Raw genomic sequence first — 13,265 nt, 5'->3', positions numbered from 1 at the left:
CCTCCACGGATCTGCTCCAGCTCCTGATTGGCAAGTCAATAATAAAAATAAATAATAAAGTCAATAAGCCAAGCTTCCCTCAACTGTACCCAGCTCTTTGAGAGTCACAATATAACAAAGATCAGCTGTAGTTGATTAACTTGGGTGCCTGAAGGGAACAAGAGAAGTCTTGTCACATACAATACATGAGACTTGTGAAGAGAAGCCACGAAAACTAGCAAGTGGTGTTGACTGGCAAAGCTACATGGGGAAGCAGGCATTGGCACTATTAAAAAGAAAAGGCTAATTAAAATGGAAACCAAGACTAAGCAGAATTTCTCATGTCCTTTTTTTCAACAGCAGCCTCAACACGCTCAAGCAAAAGGCAAGAAGATGGCCCTTTTCCAGTATATCCATGCCACACTTGGTCCATTCCTTTGCTAGCTTGGTTGAAGTCATCCTGTCTTCTCTGCTTTTAGCTTCAAGCTACATTTAGAGCCCTCCTGTTCCCAAGCCACCCAGAGTCCCTTGGGAAACCTGCATGTCATCCAGGGCCCTACATGGTCAAAGAAAGCCATCTCAGTGCTCAAACTGCTGCCTGACAGATCTCATTCTTTCCTTCCTTGCAATCTCAACTCCCCCCTTAAGTACCTACTACACTTAATTTATACTCATCTCAAACACAGCGCGAAAGACTGAAAAGCACAGCATGCACAAATGTGAAGTTTCAGTAGGCTGAGTCAACAAACCTGACCTCTTGGCATTAGGAGCTGTATGGTAACTTGTCAACAGCTGCTGAGATTTGTCAGCACTTTAAGGTGACCTGCAAATGTAAGCTGAGGGGTACTGACTTGAATAATGTGTTTAATGCCCAAGCAACCTGTATAAAAGGGGGTATCTAGCCTATGATTATTACATTATTAAGGTTGCAGGCTTCCTTGAGCTAGGATACACAAAGCAGTGTAATGGAAAATTACATGAATCACTCTATCAAGAACAGTCTTATGAATCACATAGCTGACTTAAAAAAAATTAGGCAGGAAAATTATTACTTTGTTTTCTAATCAGCACATCACAAAATAAGCATCAAACAATTCTACAGGAGGGAACCAGGTTTAACAATACGTGCTTCCAAGCACAAAAAAGGACTACAAGCTTCCATCACAAGGGAAGAAGAACTGCTCAAGGAGCCAAGCACGGACAATGAAGCTTGTGGAAGCACTAGCAGAACTTGCCATAGTCTGACTCCAATATTAAACAGGGAATTTCTGTAAGCAAGGATTTCAGTGGTTTGCACTGTGCCACTGTTGAGATGACTTGTACCTAGAAGCCATAGCCCAAGCTGAACTTGACTACCTAACAAGACCCCATCAAATACACCTCCTAACCAGTTTCCACTTCTTGGGTACCATTACTGTTAAAAAGCACGATCTCAAGAACACTAAAAAAAAGGAAAAAATGGATTCTGAACTCCATTTTTCTTATTTTCCTAGCTCAGGCTAGAGAAGGATATTAAATGCAAACATGGTTGTGGGACAGAAAGCATTAAAACAAACTGAGGAGCTTCAGGATATGTCAGATAGCCATCGTAGTAATCACTAACACCGATCTCAAAGCATTAATTTTCTAAGTTTTCATGATGTGCACTAAAAAGAATAAGGCCATAATCTTAAACAACTTCACAAAGGTAGAGGAGAAAGCTCGCTACAGCATTCCACTCCATCTGTCACATTCGGATACACCAGCCACACTGGATTAAGGATAGCCCAAATCCAACAAATCACAGTAAACTCAATGCTTTGAGTCAGTGTTTTATGCACGTAAGAATTCACAAGATCCTCAGCTCCCACTTAGAAATGAACACCCATCAATCCTTACAGCCAAACACTGTGTATCTACTAGAGCAGTTTCTAGATAGCATCAGCCAAATGAATACACAGGAAGTAATGAAGCCTCCTTCTCAAGAACTCCACTGTAAAACAAGAATCAAGTTAGACAACCCCCTGCTTCTCCCACACTCTTCACAGTATCTGTAGCTTTCTTCTATAGTGAAAGAAGTAAAACTTTTTTGTTGTCAGGTTCTCACATGATCTTAACACATTAGAGACCGTCAAGCAAGAAGTCTAAAAATAAAGTCACTGCTATCCACAGCTGATGGTGAGAAAGCTGTGAAATTCCTGACCTCTACATGGACCACTATGGTAACCTGGAGCAGCACATACAGTCAGCTTCATAAAAAACATAGCTGGTATCTTCAGCAAGTAAGGTCCCTGAAATTGCAGGCTATTTCTCCTAGGTGCACCCCTAAGATTACAAGCATTGCCCATGTGCCAGCACAAATGATTTTCTCTTCGATAGCTCAGTTATTTTTAAAAGACTCATTCAACAGTTTAAGAGAACCTAGCAATAAAACTACTATGAGCTGCATTATTTTAGACTTTCATTTAAACCTACATCTCAAGAGATTATCTAAACAATAAAAGTTGGGAGCAGTGAAGAAATTCCTTGGCAAAGAGAAAACTGATCCAGCAACTTTTGGTCACGCTATATCATGATGTTGACAGCTTTGCTGCTGTGTGCTGAAATGTCCACACTGGAACAAAACATACCTAGGAGGGCAGTGAGTTTGGGCAGCAGACCAACTTGCACCATTTTATTTCTCAGGCTTGTGTCAAAGGAGAGATTCAGCAAGAGGCGGAGGGTGATGTTCAGTAGGTCTTCATGTTCACAAGGTACCATTTTCACAAGTTTTTCAACAATATCCATTTCTACCTGCATATAAGAAAAATAAAGACCCATAATCCATCCAAACACAGTGTTATCTTCAGTATAAAAGCCCTCTGAATGCTATATATTCTCATCTATCTGCTTTTATTTGAGATAATCTTTTGACAGCATTCATTCTCTCCTAGAATCTCTCTTGGTCAGAAGGAGGAACATAAAATTAAACTTTCGCAGGGATATAATTAGCAATCCAGTTATAAATACACAGAGGATTAATTCTAAGAAAAGAAACTACAGCTCTCCTCACATGGCATAGTGCAACAATCAAACAGCTGGATCCTTTCGATCAGAAACCATCAGATACCATGACCTCCTACTTCACTGCTTTGAATTTAATACTGCACTTGAATACCAAATGAAGGAATGTGCTATAAATAAGGGGATTATTTAGCTTTAATTAGAATCAGACATCGCACAATTGCCTTAGCTTGTTTTGCCTTCAGTATTTGTCTATTACAGGCTAATGAAAGTATTAGAACGTCTCCTTCATAGGTACTCTTCCTTAATAATACTCAAGGGAAAACAAGCACGCATCTTTTATCAGAAAAACACTCATACATAAAAAGACTTTTAAAAAGATTAGCATGCTATATTTCAAACACTCTGCAATTAAATAAACCCTACTATTTTGTCTCATTTCTCTTTCTGCTAAATCAAATGGAATGTTCAAAGCACACCAGCAATAAGCAGGGCTGTAATCCTTATTTTCCTAATAAAGTCCCTCAGGGCACCAGACAGCTATAAAATAAAAGATTGATCACCTGATAAATAGTCTACATTTCTCTATCTCATTTTTGTTAAGAAATAGGATAGTTCTATATAAATATAGGAGATGCATGCTGTCGACAGCATTTAGTGCTTAGGCAAGAGCATAATAGAGTTCCAGCAACAAAGATGCAATTAATTTTCTATCACACAGATCTTTTCATCTCACATGTCTGACACTAATCTCAGATTACCTCTTGGATAAGGAAAATTTATCATTTTTATTTCAACAACTGTATAAAAGCACAGAAACAAAGGCAGGCATCTACTGAAATCCACTGGGAATTCAGTATATCAGATTCTTGCCTACAGCTTATGGAAGCTTTCTTCAGGAAGAAAAAATCCTACAACTTCAGAAGTTTCAGACTTCAGAAGTCAAACAGTGCTCCTGCAAATTCTTGTGAGGTATTGGCAGCATAAAGGAACAGTTCTGAGGTGCCCTTGAAGGTCAAAGCAGTCTAGCAAACTGTAAAAAGGTAACTCTCCTTCCAAGACAACCCTTGGGATCAATATCTGATCATACAAGTCTAATTCAGGGGAAGGATCATGGACATCTCCCAAGAGCACAGGTATGAGAAACTCTGGAATGATAACTTTAAAATGTGGAATTCAAGTATTTAGTTTCACGCTGTTTGGAAAGAGAGTACAGCAGAATTTTTTTTGTAGCATGATGCAGCTTAATATTTTGTTTCCTCTCTTTTACTCATAATGAAACAGGATAATCAGGGCTAGTTAGGGTGGCAACAGAGACTTCCCTTCCTTCCAGCCATACAGAGTTTTCCGACATTGCAGTGGAGTGTTGTGGGCCTTACCATATCATTTTTGTTCTCCATGAAAATGCTAAGTTTCTTCAAGAAAGACACAACCAGGATAAGCAGCTCAAAATTATCACGGTCCAGGGCTTTCACTAACATGTGGACAATGTTCTTGTTCCTCATCTTCAGCTCAGTGCGAGTATCCTCCGCAAGATTCAGGAGCAGGTAAAGTGCAACTAACATTCAATACAAATCATACCAACAGGTCAGAGACAATAGAATTACATGAGTCTCTACATACACATTAAGTATTTAAGACAAGACTTTTAGAAGCATTCCACTCCCTTCCTAATGGATTTCAAACAAAACTGACCATAGATGCTTTTTACTCTTATTTAGAAAGCAAAACTATCATTTTTTAGCAGTAACTTTATAAAAATTAAAATCATAAAATTTATGACCACTAGAAGCTCTTTAGTTTTGTTTTTCCTTTTAATTACAGTGGAAGTAACTAAAAAGCCTTCCCAGGATGGCTTTGCTACTCAAGACCATCTCAGTCTGACGTTAAGTATATTTGAATACAGAAACTGAGAGAGGGTGAGAGCTATTCAACATGATTCAGACACAGGCCAACTTAGAAATAAACAGACAAATAAGTTCATTAAAATGTGGGGGGAAAAAGTTACCACCAGTAAAAGCAGCATAAAAGTCGAACACTTTCTGTTTTCTTCAAGACTGACAGATCACTCTGTAGAATTTTTAACATCCTTTCACATATGCTGATTAAGTACTAGTTTTCTCTCTATTTTTTTGTCAAGCTCTTCCACATTCATCCACACATTCAGTATGTTTAAGCTGTCATGGTTAACAATCATTCCAGAAAACCCTCTACCCACATTAAGCAATAATTTGCTGTTTGGTTTCTATACCTCTGAGTAGCTGCTCCTGCTTGACGACCAGCCCTTGATATTTCTTGTAAGTTTTCTCATAGTCCTTCTTCAAGGTTTGATTTTCAGGATCTTCATCAAGTAAACTGCAGAAGTTAAGGAGCTCAGACAGAAGTTACATGGTCTCGATGACCACTCAGAGAAATTATTCCATCAGTGGAAAGACATTATCTCACCAGCAACTCACTGTCATCTGCAGTACCTTTCTCTCCCCCCCTCTCCCTTCCCCTCCTCTTTTCCTGGATATATTCTATACTCAGTACACAGCAAAAACATTCCCAGGACACACTTGAGCAACACGATAATACACTTGTGGTGTTTAATAACTTTAGAATGATCTCTCCAATAGCCCAAACTTCTCGCTTTCAGTTTTTTCCATATCTACAATTATATGTTGCAAATCTAATATTTTTTACTGCTTTCACAGTAATTGCTGTATGCTAATCATGTGTAACTCAACGACAGCTACAACAACAAGGCAAGAACCATCAAGCTGCCTCAGCCCATCCAAAGGATATCAGCTTTCTTCTTTTTAGCGAGTTCTTCCTGCCAAAGCTCATGTCTCTTCAGCTCATGGTCTATGATATTCATACACAGAGCTCCAATTTTGTAGTGTGTGATTATGCCATGAAATTGAGAAAAACTACATTGAAGAAAGAAAGGAAAAAAGTAAATGCAAAACAACCTTAAAAATGTTCTGACGCCTAGGACAGCAAGATTCCAATGCTACACCACCTGATTATCATTAAAAAAAATAGCTACTTACTTTCTGCAATATTCTAGAGTGTTTCTTTTGGGAAAATTACTTCAGAACAATTATCCAAAACATGAATAATTATTTCAAGTTTTCAAAAGCACAGGAAAACATTTTGCACAGTCAAGCTGACTCAGCAAAACAGTTAAGAGGAAACAGTTACTATAGTAGTAGATGCTTCAAGACATGAACTTAAGATGTAAAATCAAAATACAGGTCCCATATTTTTGATCTGACATTACGGTCCCAAAGAGAAATTTTTTCTTCTTATGGGATGAAAACCCAAGACATCTCCATGTGTTGTTCCAAGCCAGAATAATAAAGCGTTCTAATTTCCATGCATACATGAGAACATTTTCTCGTTAACTCTACTCCTCATGCTAAAGAGCTACAGAGAATCATGAGAACAGAGGCCTAAAATCAAGTTGCAATGCAAACCATACCCAGAGTATGCTGAAATGCTGGCATATCCCAATAAGAACAAGCACTCACTTTGATTTTTAATACCATTTTTTCCCTGTGAGACATGCTGAAGGAAACAGAAGATTGTAGCACATCATCTTACACGCAGGTCAAAAGCCTTACTTGCTTCTTCCCAGCTGTACTGCACAGTACCTCACCAAGGGGATTCCTTCAGTGCCTCAACTTTGTCATTTAACAAGTGAGCTATTAACTCAGCAATATTACGCCCTTGTTTCAGTAACGTTTTGTAGTTTAGTGCAAAGAACAAATGAAAAGCAGCTAAGCAGAGAAAAGAAAAAGTTCCTTATGTTGCTATACACAGAGACCTTGGACTTACCTTGAGAAGCAGAAGAAAATGTATATTATATTGGTAGCAAGTTCCACACTTTGTTTCCAGTCCTCTCGCAGCACTCTAGCCAATGCACCCAGGGCAGTTTCTAAAGCAAAACAAGAGTCAGATGGGCACCAGCATCTTACATCCCTCCTTTTGTCTTGAAAGACAAAGTCTGAATGCACTTCATTCTGCACGTCTTGTTTGTTTGTTTAAACAGAAACTTTTCAGAGCTATCTCACTTCAACATGCAACACTGCTCAAAATTTCTGCTTTCAAACCATCTGCTGTCTTGACCTTTAGAATACAACTCTTTTTTTATCTGCTATACCAATGCCAACTTAATAAAATGAGGAAAAAAAAAAAACAGCCGAAATTGAACCTGGAGGATTTCTGGGACACAACTTAGGCTGCCTGTAGGTGGACAACTATAGTAAGATCTAACTTGATAGCCAATTTATAATGAACTGAGAAGCACAGCCTAGCATATTATTGAGGGCAAGCATAACATTTAACTATAGCATAATGCAGATTACAGAAAATCTCAAATGAAAGACCAAGTGCTTCATCATCAGGAAAGCGCCACAAAGGCAGCATAACATTAAGAGAAGTTTCAAACCCTTGTTACCATTCATGAGCAGTTCTTCCAGGTTATCAGGATTCCGAGCCAGCTGCAAGACGAGGGCAGAGCCGCGCACCTTGTCAGGAATGTCCTCATACAGTAATTCAATGTACTCATCCATGTCATTGATATTGGCAACTTCATCAATCTGAAAGCAGACATAAGCAACGGTTTCACAGATGAGGAGATGTGAGTTTAACACAACTGATCACAGCGTTTCTCAACCACAAGATGAAAGAAAGCAGAGCTTTGAGTTAATTGGAAAGGATAAAACACTCAAAAAAAAAACCCACACCAGAATCAGAGCCAACAAGCACCAGGAAATCTGAGAAGATTCAATTACAAAAAACAAAAGGATGCTCAGACACAACTCCCTGCATCCTGTCCTATGTTGCAGACCCCTCTTGCTGTCCTGCTGTGTGTTACAGATGAGCAGGAAGTATGAAAGTCACATATTTTCCCCTTTATGGAGATGATTTTGTTTTTTCCTATTGTGCAATATATCTAAACCAAGTTATTTGTTCAAAAAGAAACACACAAAACAAACAAGCAAACAAAGGGCAAAAACAACTCACTACCACACAGAATTAAGCATTTCTCATCCCCATTTATATAAATTTATAGTAGTATAAATTTATATATATATATAAATTTTTAGTAGTAATTTTATTTTTTCGCCTTGCTCATCTAACACCAATATTTACCTCCATGCCTTCAAATGGTGGTGGATCTTTTGGCTTACTGGATTTCTCTTTCTTTTCTATAATTAAAAGACACAGTTGTGGTTATCTTACAGATATTCATAGACAAAAACACATTTATTCCCACAGTATACATTCTGGTACAAAGAAGCTCTAAGTCCTCTTGCGTCCAACTGACCTGTTGGACTAACACAGTTACTGTGTGCCATGTTTCTGAAGCTAACCAGAGCAGGGGCAGCAAGAAGAACCCTCAGCCTTACTCCTCAGTCTAAACAACCAGTTACAGTCAAGTAACTGGGAAGATAGCAAGTTATAAGCTTTAGTGCAAGTCAGAAGCAAAAAAGTCACTTCCACAGTAAGACACCTTAATAGCTTTGAATCTGCTTGCACACTGTAGCATGGCTACAACAGGCCAAGACACATATTTTGATAGTTAAAATGACAGTTTTAGCTTCCACCCACCCATATCCCCCTCCAGACATCACTTCATGATTGTCATTTTTTTTCCCCCAGTGTGGTTTAACTACACACCTCCCCAATTTTCAACTCAGGAGCTTGTACACCAAGCAAGTCAGGACCTCAGCTAAAGAAAACCTCACATAGCAGTTTTTCTAACACTGAAGGACCCCAGCCTGAAGCTACCTTGCTCTTGTACTATTTACCTTTTCCTGCTGATGCATCTCTGCGATTCTGTAGATAGTATAACAGCTGTTCCACATCTGCAAGTTTGGAGGGGTGAATGAGCTTGCATTCTTCAACCACCTTTCGAGCCAGGGAAGCAATGTCTGTGTTCGCATTGAGACTCTTTAGCCGAATGCTGCAACAGAGTTAGAAAAGTCTCTTCTCATATTTTAGATCCTTGTATCTTGAGTCCTTTGACTTTACACACAGCTAAGAGCTACACAAGGAAGTTTCTTTAACAGTGCCTGCAAATGCAGTGTCAGGAGTATCTCACAATTCTGACAGACCTACAACAAAACTCCCACAAGCAACGATCAGTAAGAAATCTCTGTGGATTCTGTGGAACAATAGGATGAAGCAAAAATGAATTCCAACAAACTGCAAATGCAAGTTATGCCATTTCATCTGAAACAGATGAACACGTCCAGTACCCTCAAAAACAGTTCAAGGATTCTTTTCATCTCTTACTTTTCTTACATGCTCTCACACACAGGCAGTCACAGCAGCTCAAGTTTTCGAAAATAATTCATGACAGAGATCAAAACAAACCCAGACCTTACATTTTCTGACACTCTTTGCGCTCCCCCAGCATAGGGTCTCCTGTCTCCCCCAGAATTGTTGCTTCCACTTCATAGTGAACAATGAGGGCTTTCTCCGATGGATGCACATCTATGTTGCCTCCTTTTACCTTTCTGAAGAGAAAAAACAAATAACTGATCAACTGAAAGGCTCAAAAACCATATGCAAGTACATAGATCATTAAGAACAACCTGTTTCCAGTTCTATCTCCTCACCCCAAGCACTGTCCTCCTTCCACACCACATTTCTTCATTTCAGACAGCTTATTCTTAAGTATTGCCTCTATTATGTACAGAAACACACAAGTCATTGGCCATTCTTGGTTGAAATAAAACTAATCTTTGAGACACACAGCTCTCTTATGGAATTACAACAAAGATACACTTCGTGAAGGTGAATTTCCCAAATGATTCCTTAATTAATACTGCACAATCTTCTAATTGATCTAGTGGTACAAGTACTGCCACTTACACATGAGACTTTTTGCTCTAAGACTAATGTAGTAGGCTTATCTAAACCTTATCTAAATGTTTTTAATATAACTTATTTTTATTATGAGATTTACAGATGACTTCACAAGCACTGCAAGTGAGGTGACAGCTAGTGGTGGCACAGGATCAATTAGATAAAGGAATATTCGTTATGCCTCTCACAGAGCTAAAAGCATTAGTAAATGTGGATGTAGCCTTCAGTTCAACAGAAGAAGCTGGGAAGGCATGACTTCTTTCATTCAGATGGTGTCTGCTTTTCCTCCTGCAGAGATGGAACTGCAAGAAGTACCTGCTTCTTGAGATACAGCCACCCAAATAACCCTGCAAAGGACCACTGTGAGAAGGAAAACACAGTTCAGCCACGAGCTTTACAAACACATAAAACTACAGGGCAAACAAATAGAGGTCACTGTTATAAAACAACATCCTCCTTGAGGAGGCTGGAGCAAAACTCCATTCATTACTTAACACGTTTGAAGATATTTGTGTTTTCCTTTAACAGTATTTTGGAGCAGATGCTCCATGTCAGGCTGCTCTCATACAGAAGCCTCAGGAGGTTTAGTCTTCTGAAGCAAAAAGCTTGTGGGAATCTATTACAATAGAAACCAACACCCTACCTTTACTTCTAGATGTATTTCCCCCATATTTACACATAGAAGATCCTAACCACAAATGCTCCTCCTGACAGTCAAACCCCTACTAAGTGTTGCTAGGTCATTTATACAGACATAAAGAAAGGGTTGGGTGGTGGACAAGCAGGTCTGAAGGAGCAGTGGGTACAACAACTAATCCGAACTAGCAGCTTCTCGCTGCAAAAAGAGTTCGATCTTCCCATGTTTTGCCACTTCCAGCAAGTCAACAGCAAACTTGTAACGTTTTGGACGGCAGCAGATTTTCCACGAGTTACTGAATTAAAGTGCTATGTAAAAAGGGAATAATTTCTATCTACAAGCAGGGATAAAAATAAAGGCAGGAGATCCCTTTTTGGCAGCAGTAAGCCACTGATGAGCTTATTTACCAGCACAATCTCAGCCTAAGACTGCTTAAACGATTTTAACATTTCCTGTTGTTGTGTTGGTTTTTTTTACCCTTCCTTAAGAGGGACAGATGGGTGAGCTAAAGAACATACAGCTGCAGGGATTTTGTCCTCTCATCCTGATAACCACCCTCACTGAGCTACTTCCTGGCCATGTGATTCACAAATCAATTCACATTCAAGCTCTTCCTCTGAAATGCTGAAAAACCTGCACTGAAATGCATCACACAGAAACTAAACTCACACACTGTTTGGAGACCACTGTATTCAGAAAGCCAGCACCACAAAAGAATATGTATGTAAAGGCCCCCTCTTCCACGCCTAATGAATAAACATATGCTTTATTGATTTTTCTATCCATTATGAGCATGCAAGCACCTAATAAATTCATAAACCATCTGAGCACACAGATGTTCTGTTAGAAGCAGAGTGTCTGTACACATCGTCCTGTCCTCCCCTTCACTGCCTGCTCTGTCAACCAGAATCCCACTCTATTCAAGCTCTGAAAGGAGGAAGGCCTTTCCTACACAGGCAGTGGCAGCTGAGCTCAGATAGCCAAATGCCCTTTATGAACTGATTCCTTCGGGGGGAAAAAGCAAAATTAAACTATGCTAATTAAAAGTGGCACAAACCACACACATGGATGAAGCTGAAAATACAGTCACAAATCCCAGCATGTCTGACACGGTGGGAAGGGGACTATACAAACAGGATGACAAAGGGAAACAGAGATGAGAGGAGCACTGGACTTGCACACAAGCCTTGTCATGTTAAGCAGCACAGCAGCTGTTTCTTGGTTCGTGTTCCCTAAAACAATAAAACAGTGCTTATTACAGAGATAGCTACAAAAGAAGATTCCTGCAAGGTCACATAAGGTGGCACAAACAGAACATGCAAAGCTAGAAATGGGCTCTGCCATGAAGTCACAGCTGCTTCCTTAGAAGCAGCCCTTCAATTTGTACCTGTTCCCACCATTCCCAATTAAGAGCCTCAGTATGTGACATACCAGGGGAAAAAAACCCAAACCCAGACAGCCCAACAGCAAGATCTGCAAATGCTGCTGAATGCCACAGAGAAGAAAGGGAAAATAGGACAAGGCACTCCATCAAATTCCAGATGAGATGGATAACATCACCCACACAGTGGAAGAAATCAAGCCTAAGGGAGGCCTTGGTGTTGTGACATCTGAGGGACTGTCAGCCAGAGCTTCTGCTCTACAGCAACGTTGATCCTGCAGCTCCTTAACTGGACCTTATACTGTAGTCTGACTGGCCTGACCGCCACACAGCTAAAAGAACCATTAATCCCTTAGGATCACTGATCCACCTGCTACCTTTCTCAGCCATTCTGTTCACATTCATCCCTCACCACCCACTACCTCAGCGCTCCATCCCACACAGACACCCCAAAATGCCACCAAACCCGGGGGCACTCCTCCAACCCTCCCCCATTTACCACCAGCATGCCACCACCCCATTCACCCCCAGCACAACCGGGCTGGCCGCGTGTGGGGGGATCCCCCAGCAGCACCACCACCACTCGACCCCCTTCCTACCCACCTACAAAGCGACCTCCCTCACCATCTCCACAGCTGCAGCCTCACCACAGCCCCACCCCCACAGCGCAACCTCCCCACGGCAGATCTCTGCCTCCACCCGCTCCCCGAGCCCTCCAGCCGTTTCTCCCGATTACCTCTTGAGGTACCGGGCGTCCTCACCCTGCATGGCGGCAGGGACGGCAGGGGCAGGGCGCGGCCCCGCAGCGGTGCTGTTACCAGGGTGAACGCCGGCCCCGCCCCAAGGCCCCTCAGTGCGCAGGCGCAGCCGCCGCCACTGCCCGCATGCGCAGTGCTGCAGCCCAGCTACGCCTCACAGCCCGAGGCGGGAGGCCGCCCGTTCATCCCTTATTTGCTTTATTAAAGTAGAAACGCTTTCTGAGAACACCCACCCTTATGCAAAAAGCATAATTCAGGTTATTTTTTGCCCTCAAAATATGACTGGGTGTCGTTAACCTGAATACACAGAAGCACCGTGCCACCAAGCAGCTCTTCATGTGGGAGCAACACCCGCCATTTGCTATAGTAACTTCACAGTAACTTATATTTCTTCCTATTTGTTCTCTCAGTTTAAGCCAAATAATCATAGTGGTAAACCAGGTTGAGGCTCAGCCTAAGTTTGAGGTTGTTTCCATGTGATGAGCTCTGTGTGGCCTTTGGTATATCATAGATGTATAGTTTAAATGCCTTGGGGTTGCTTGAAAATTTCATTGAATTCCAGCATTATCGTACAAAAAAAAGTAGCAAAATTGTTTTCCTATAGAAAATTTATTAAAATACGTGAGGTTTTTCCCTCATTGGAAATTAAAAAGCCCACCCTGAG

The 13,265-nt window shown here is 40.8% G+C and overlaps 1 protein-coding gene across 1 annotated transcript in view; it reads right to left on the bottom strand.

The window, feature by feature from the left end:
• KIFAP3 (kinesin associated protein 3) overlaps nt 1-12,685 on the bottom strand; it is a 54,835-nt gene extending 42,150 nt beyond the window's left edge. The window contains exons 1-10 of the mRNA XM_015869674.3: nt 12,580-12,685; nt 9,342-9,473; nt 8,763-8,917; nt 8,104-8,159; nt 7,406-7,547; nt 6,784-6,883; nt 5,749-5,873; nt 5,213-5,311; nt 4,341-4,519; nt 2,589-2,751 (exon numbers count right to left, since the gene is read on the bottom strand). Coding sequence (XP_015725160.2) covers nt 2,589-2,751; nt 4,341-4,519; nt 5,213-5,311; nt 5,749-5,873; nt 6,784-6,883; nt 7,406-7,547; nt 8,104-8,159; nt 8,763-8,917; nt 9,342-9,473; nt 12,580-12,611 — 1,183 coding nt within the window. The 5' untranslated portion in view covers nt 12,612-12,685. The remainder of the gene's footprint in view (nt 1-2,588; nt 2,752-4,340; nt 4,520-5,212; nt 5,312-5,748; nt 5,874-6,783; nt 6,884-7,405; nt 7,548-8,103; nt 8,160-8,762; nt 8,918-9,341; nt 9,474-12,579) is intronic.
• Between the last annotated feature and the right edge of the window lie 580 nt (nt 12,686-13,265).

Source organism: Coturnix japonica, chromosome 11 (assembly GCF_054131305.1).
Source record: "Coturnix japonica strain WE chromosome 11, WE-NBRP24, whole genome shotgun sequence".
Lineage (NCBI taxonomy): Eukaryota > Metazoa > Chordata > Aves > Galliformes > Phasianidae > Coturnix > Coturnix japonica.
This window is presented reverse-complemented; position numbering and strand designations above follow the sequence as displayed.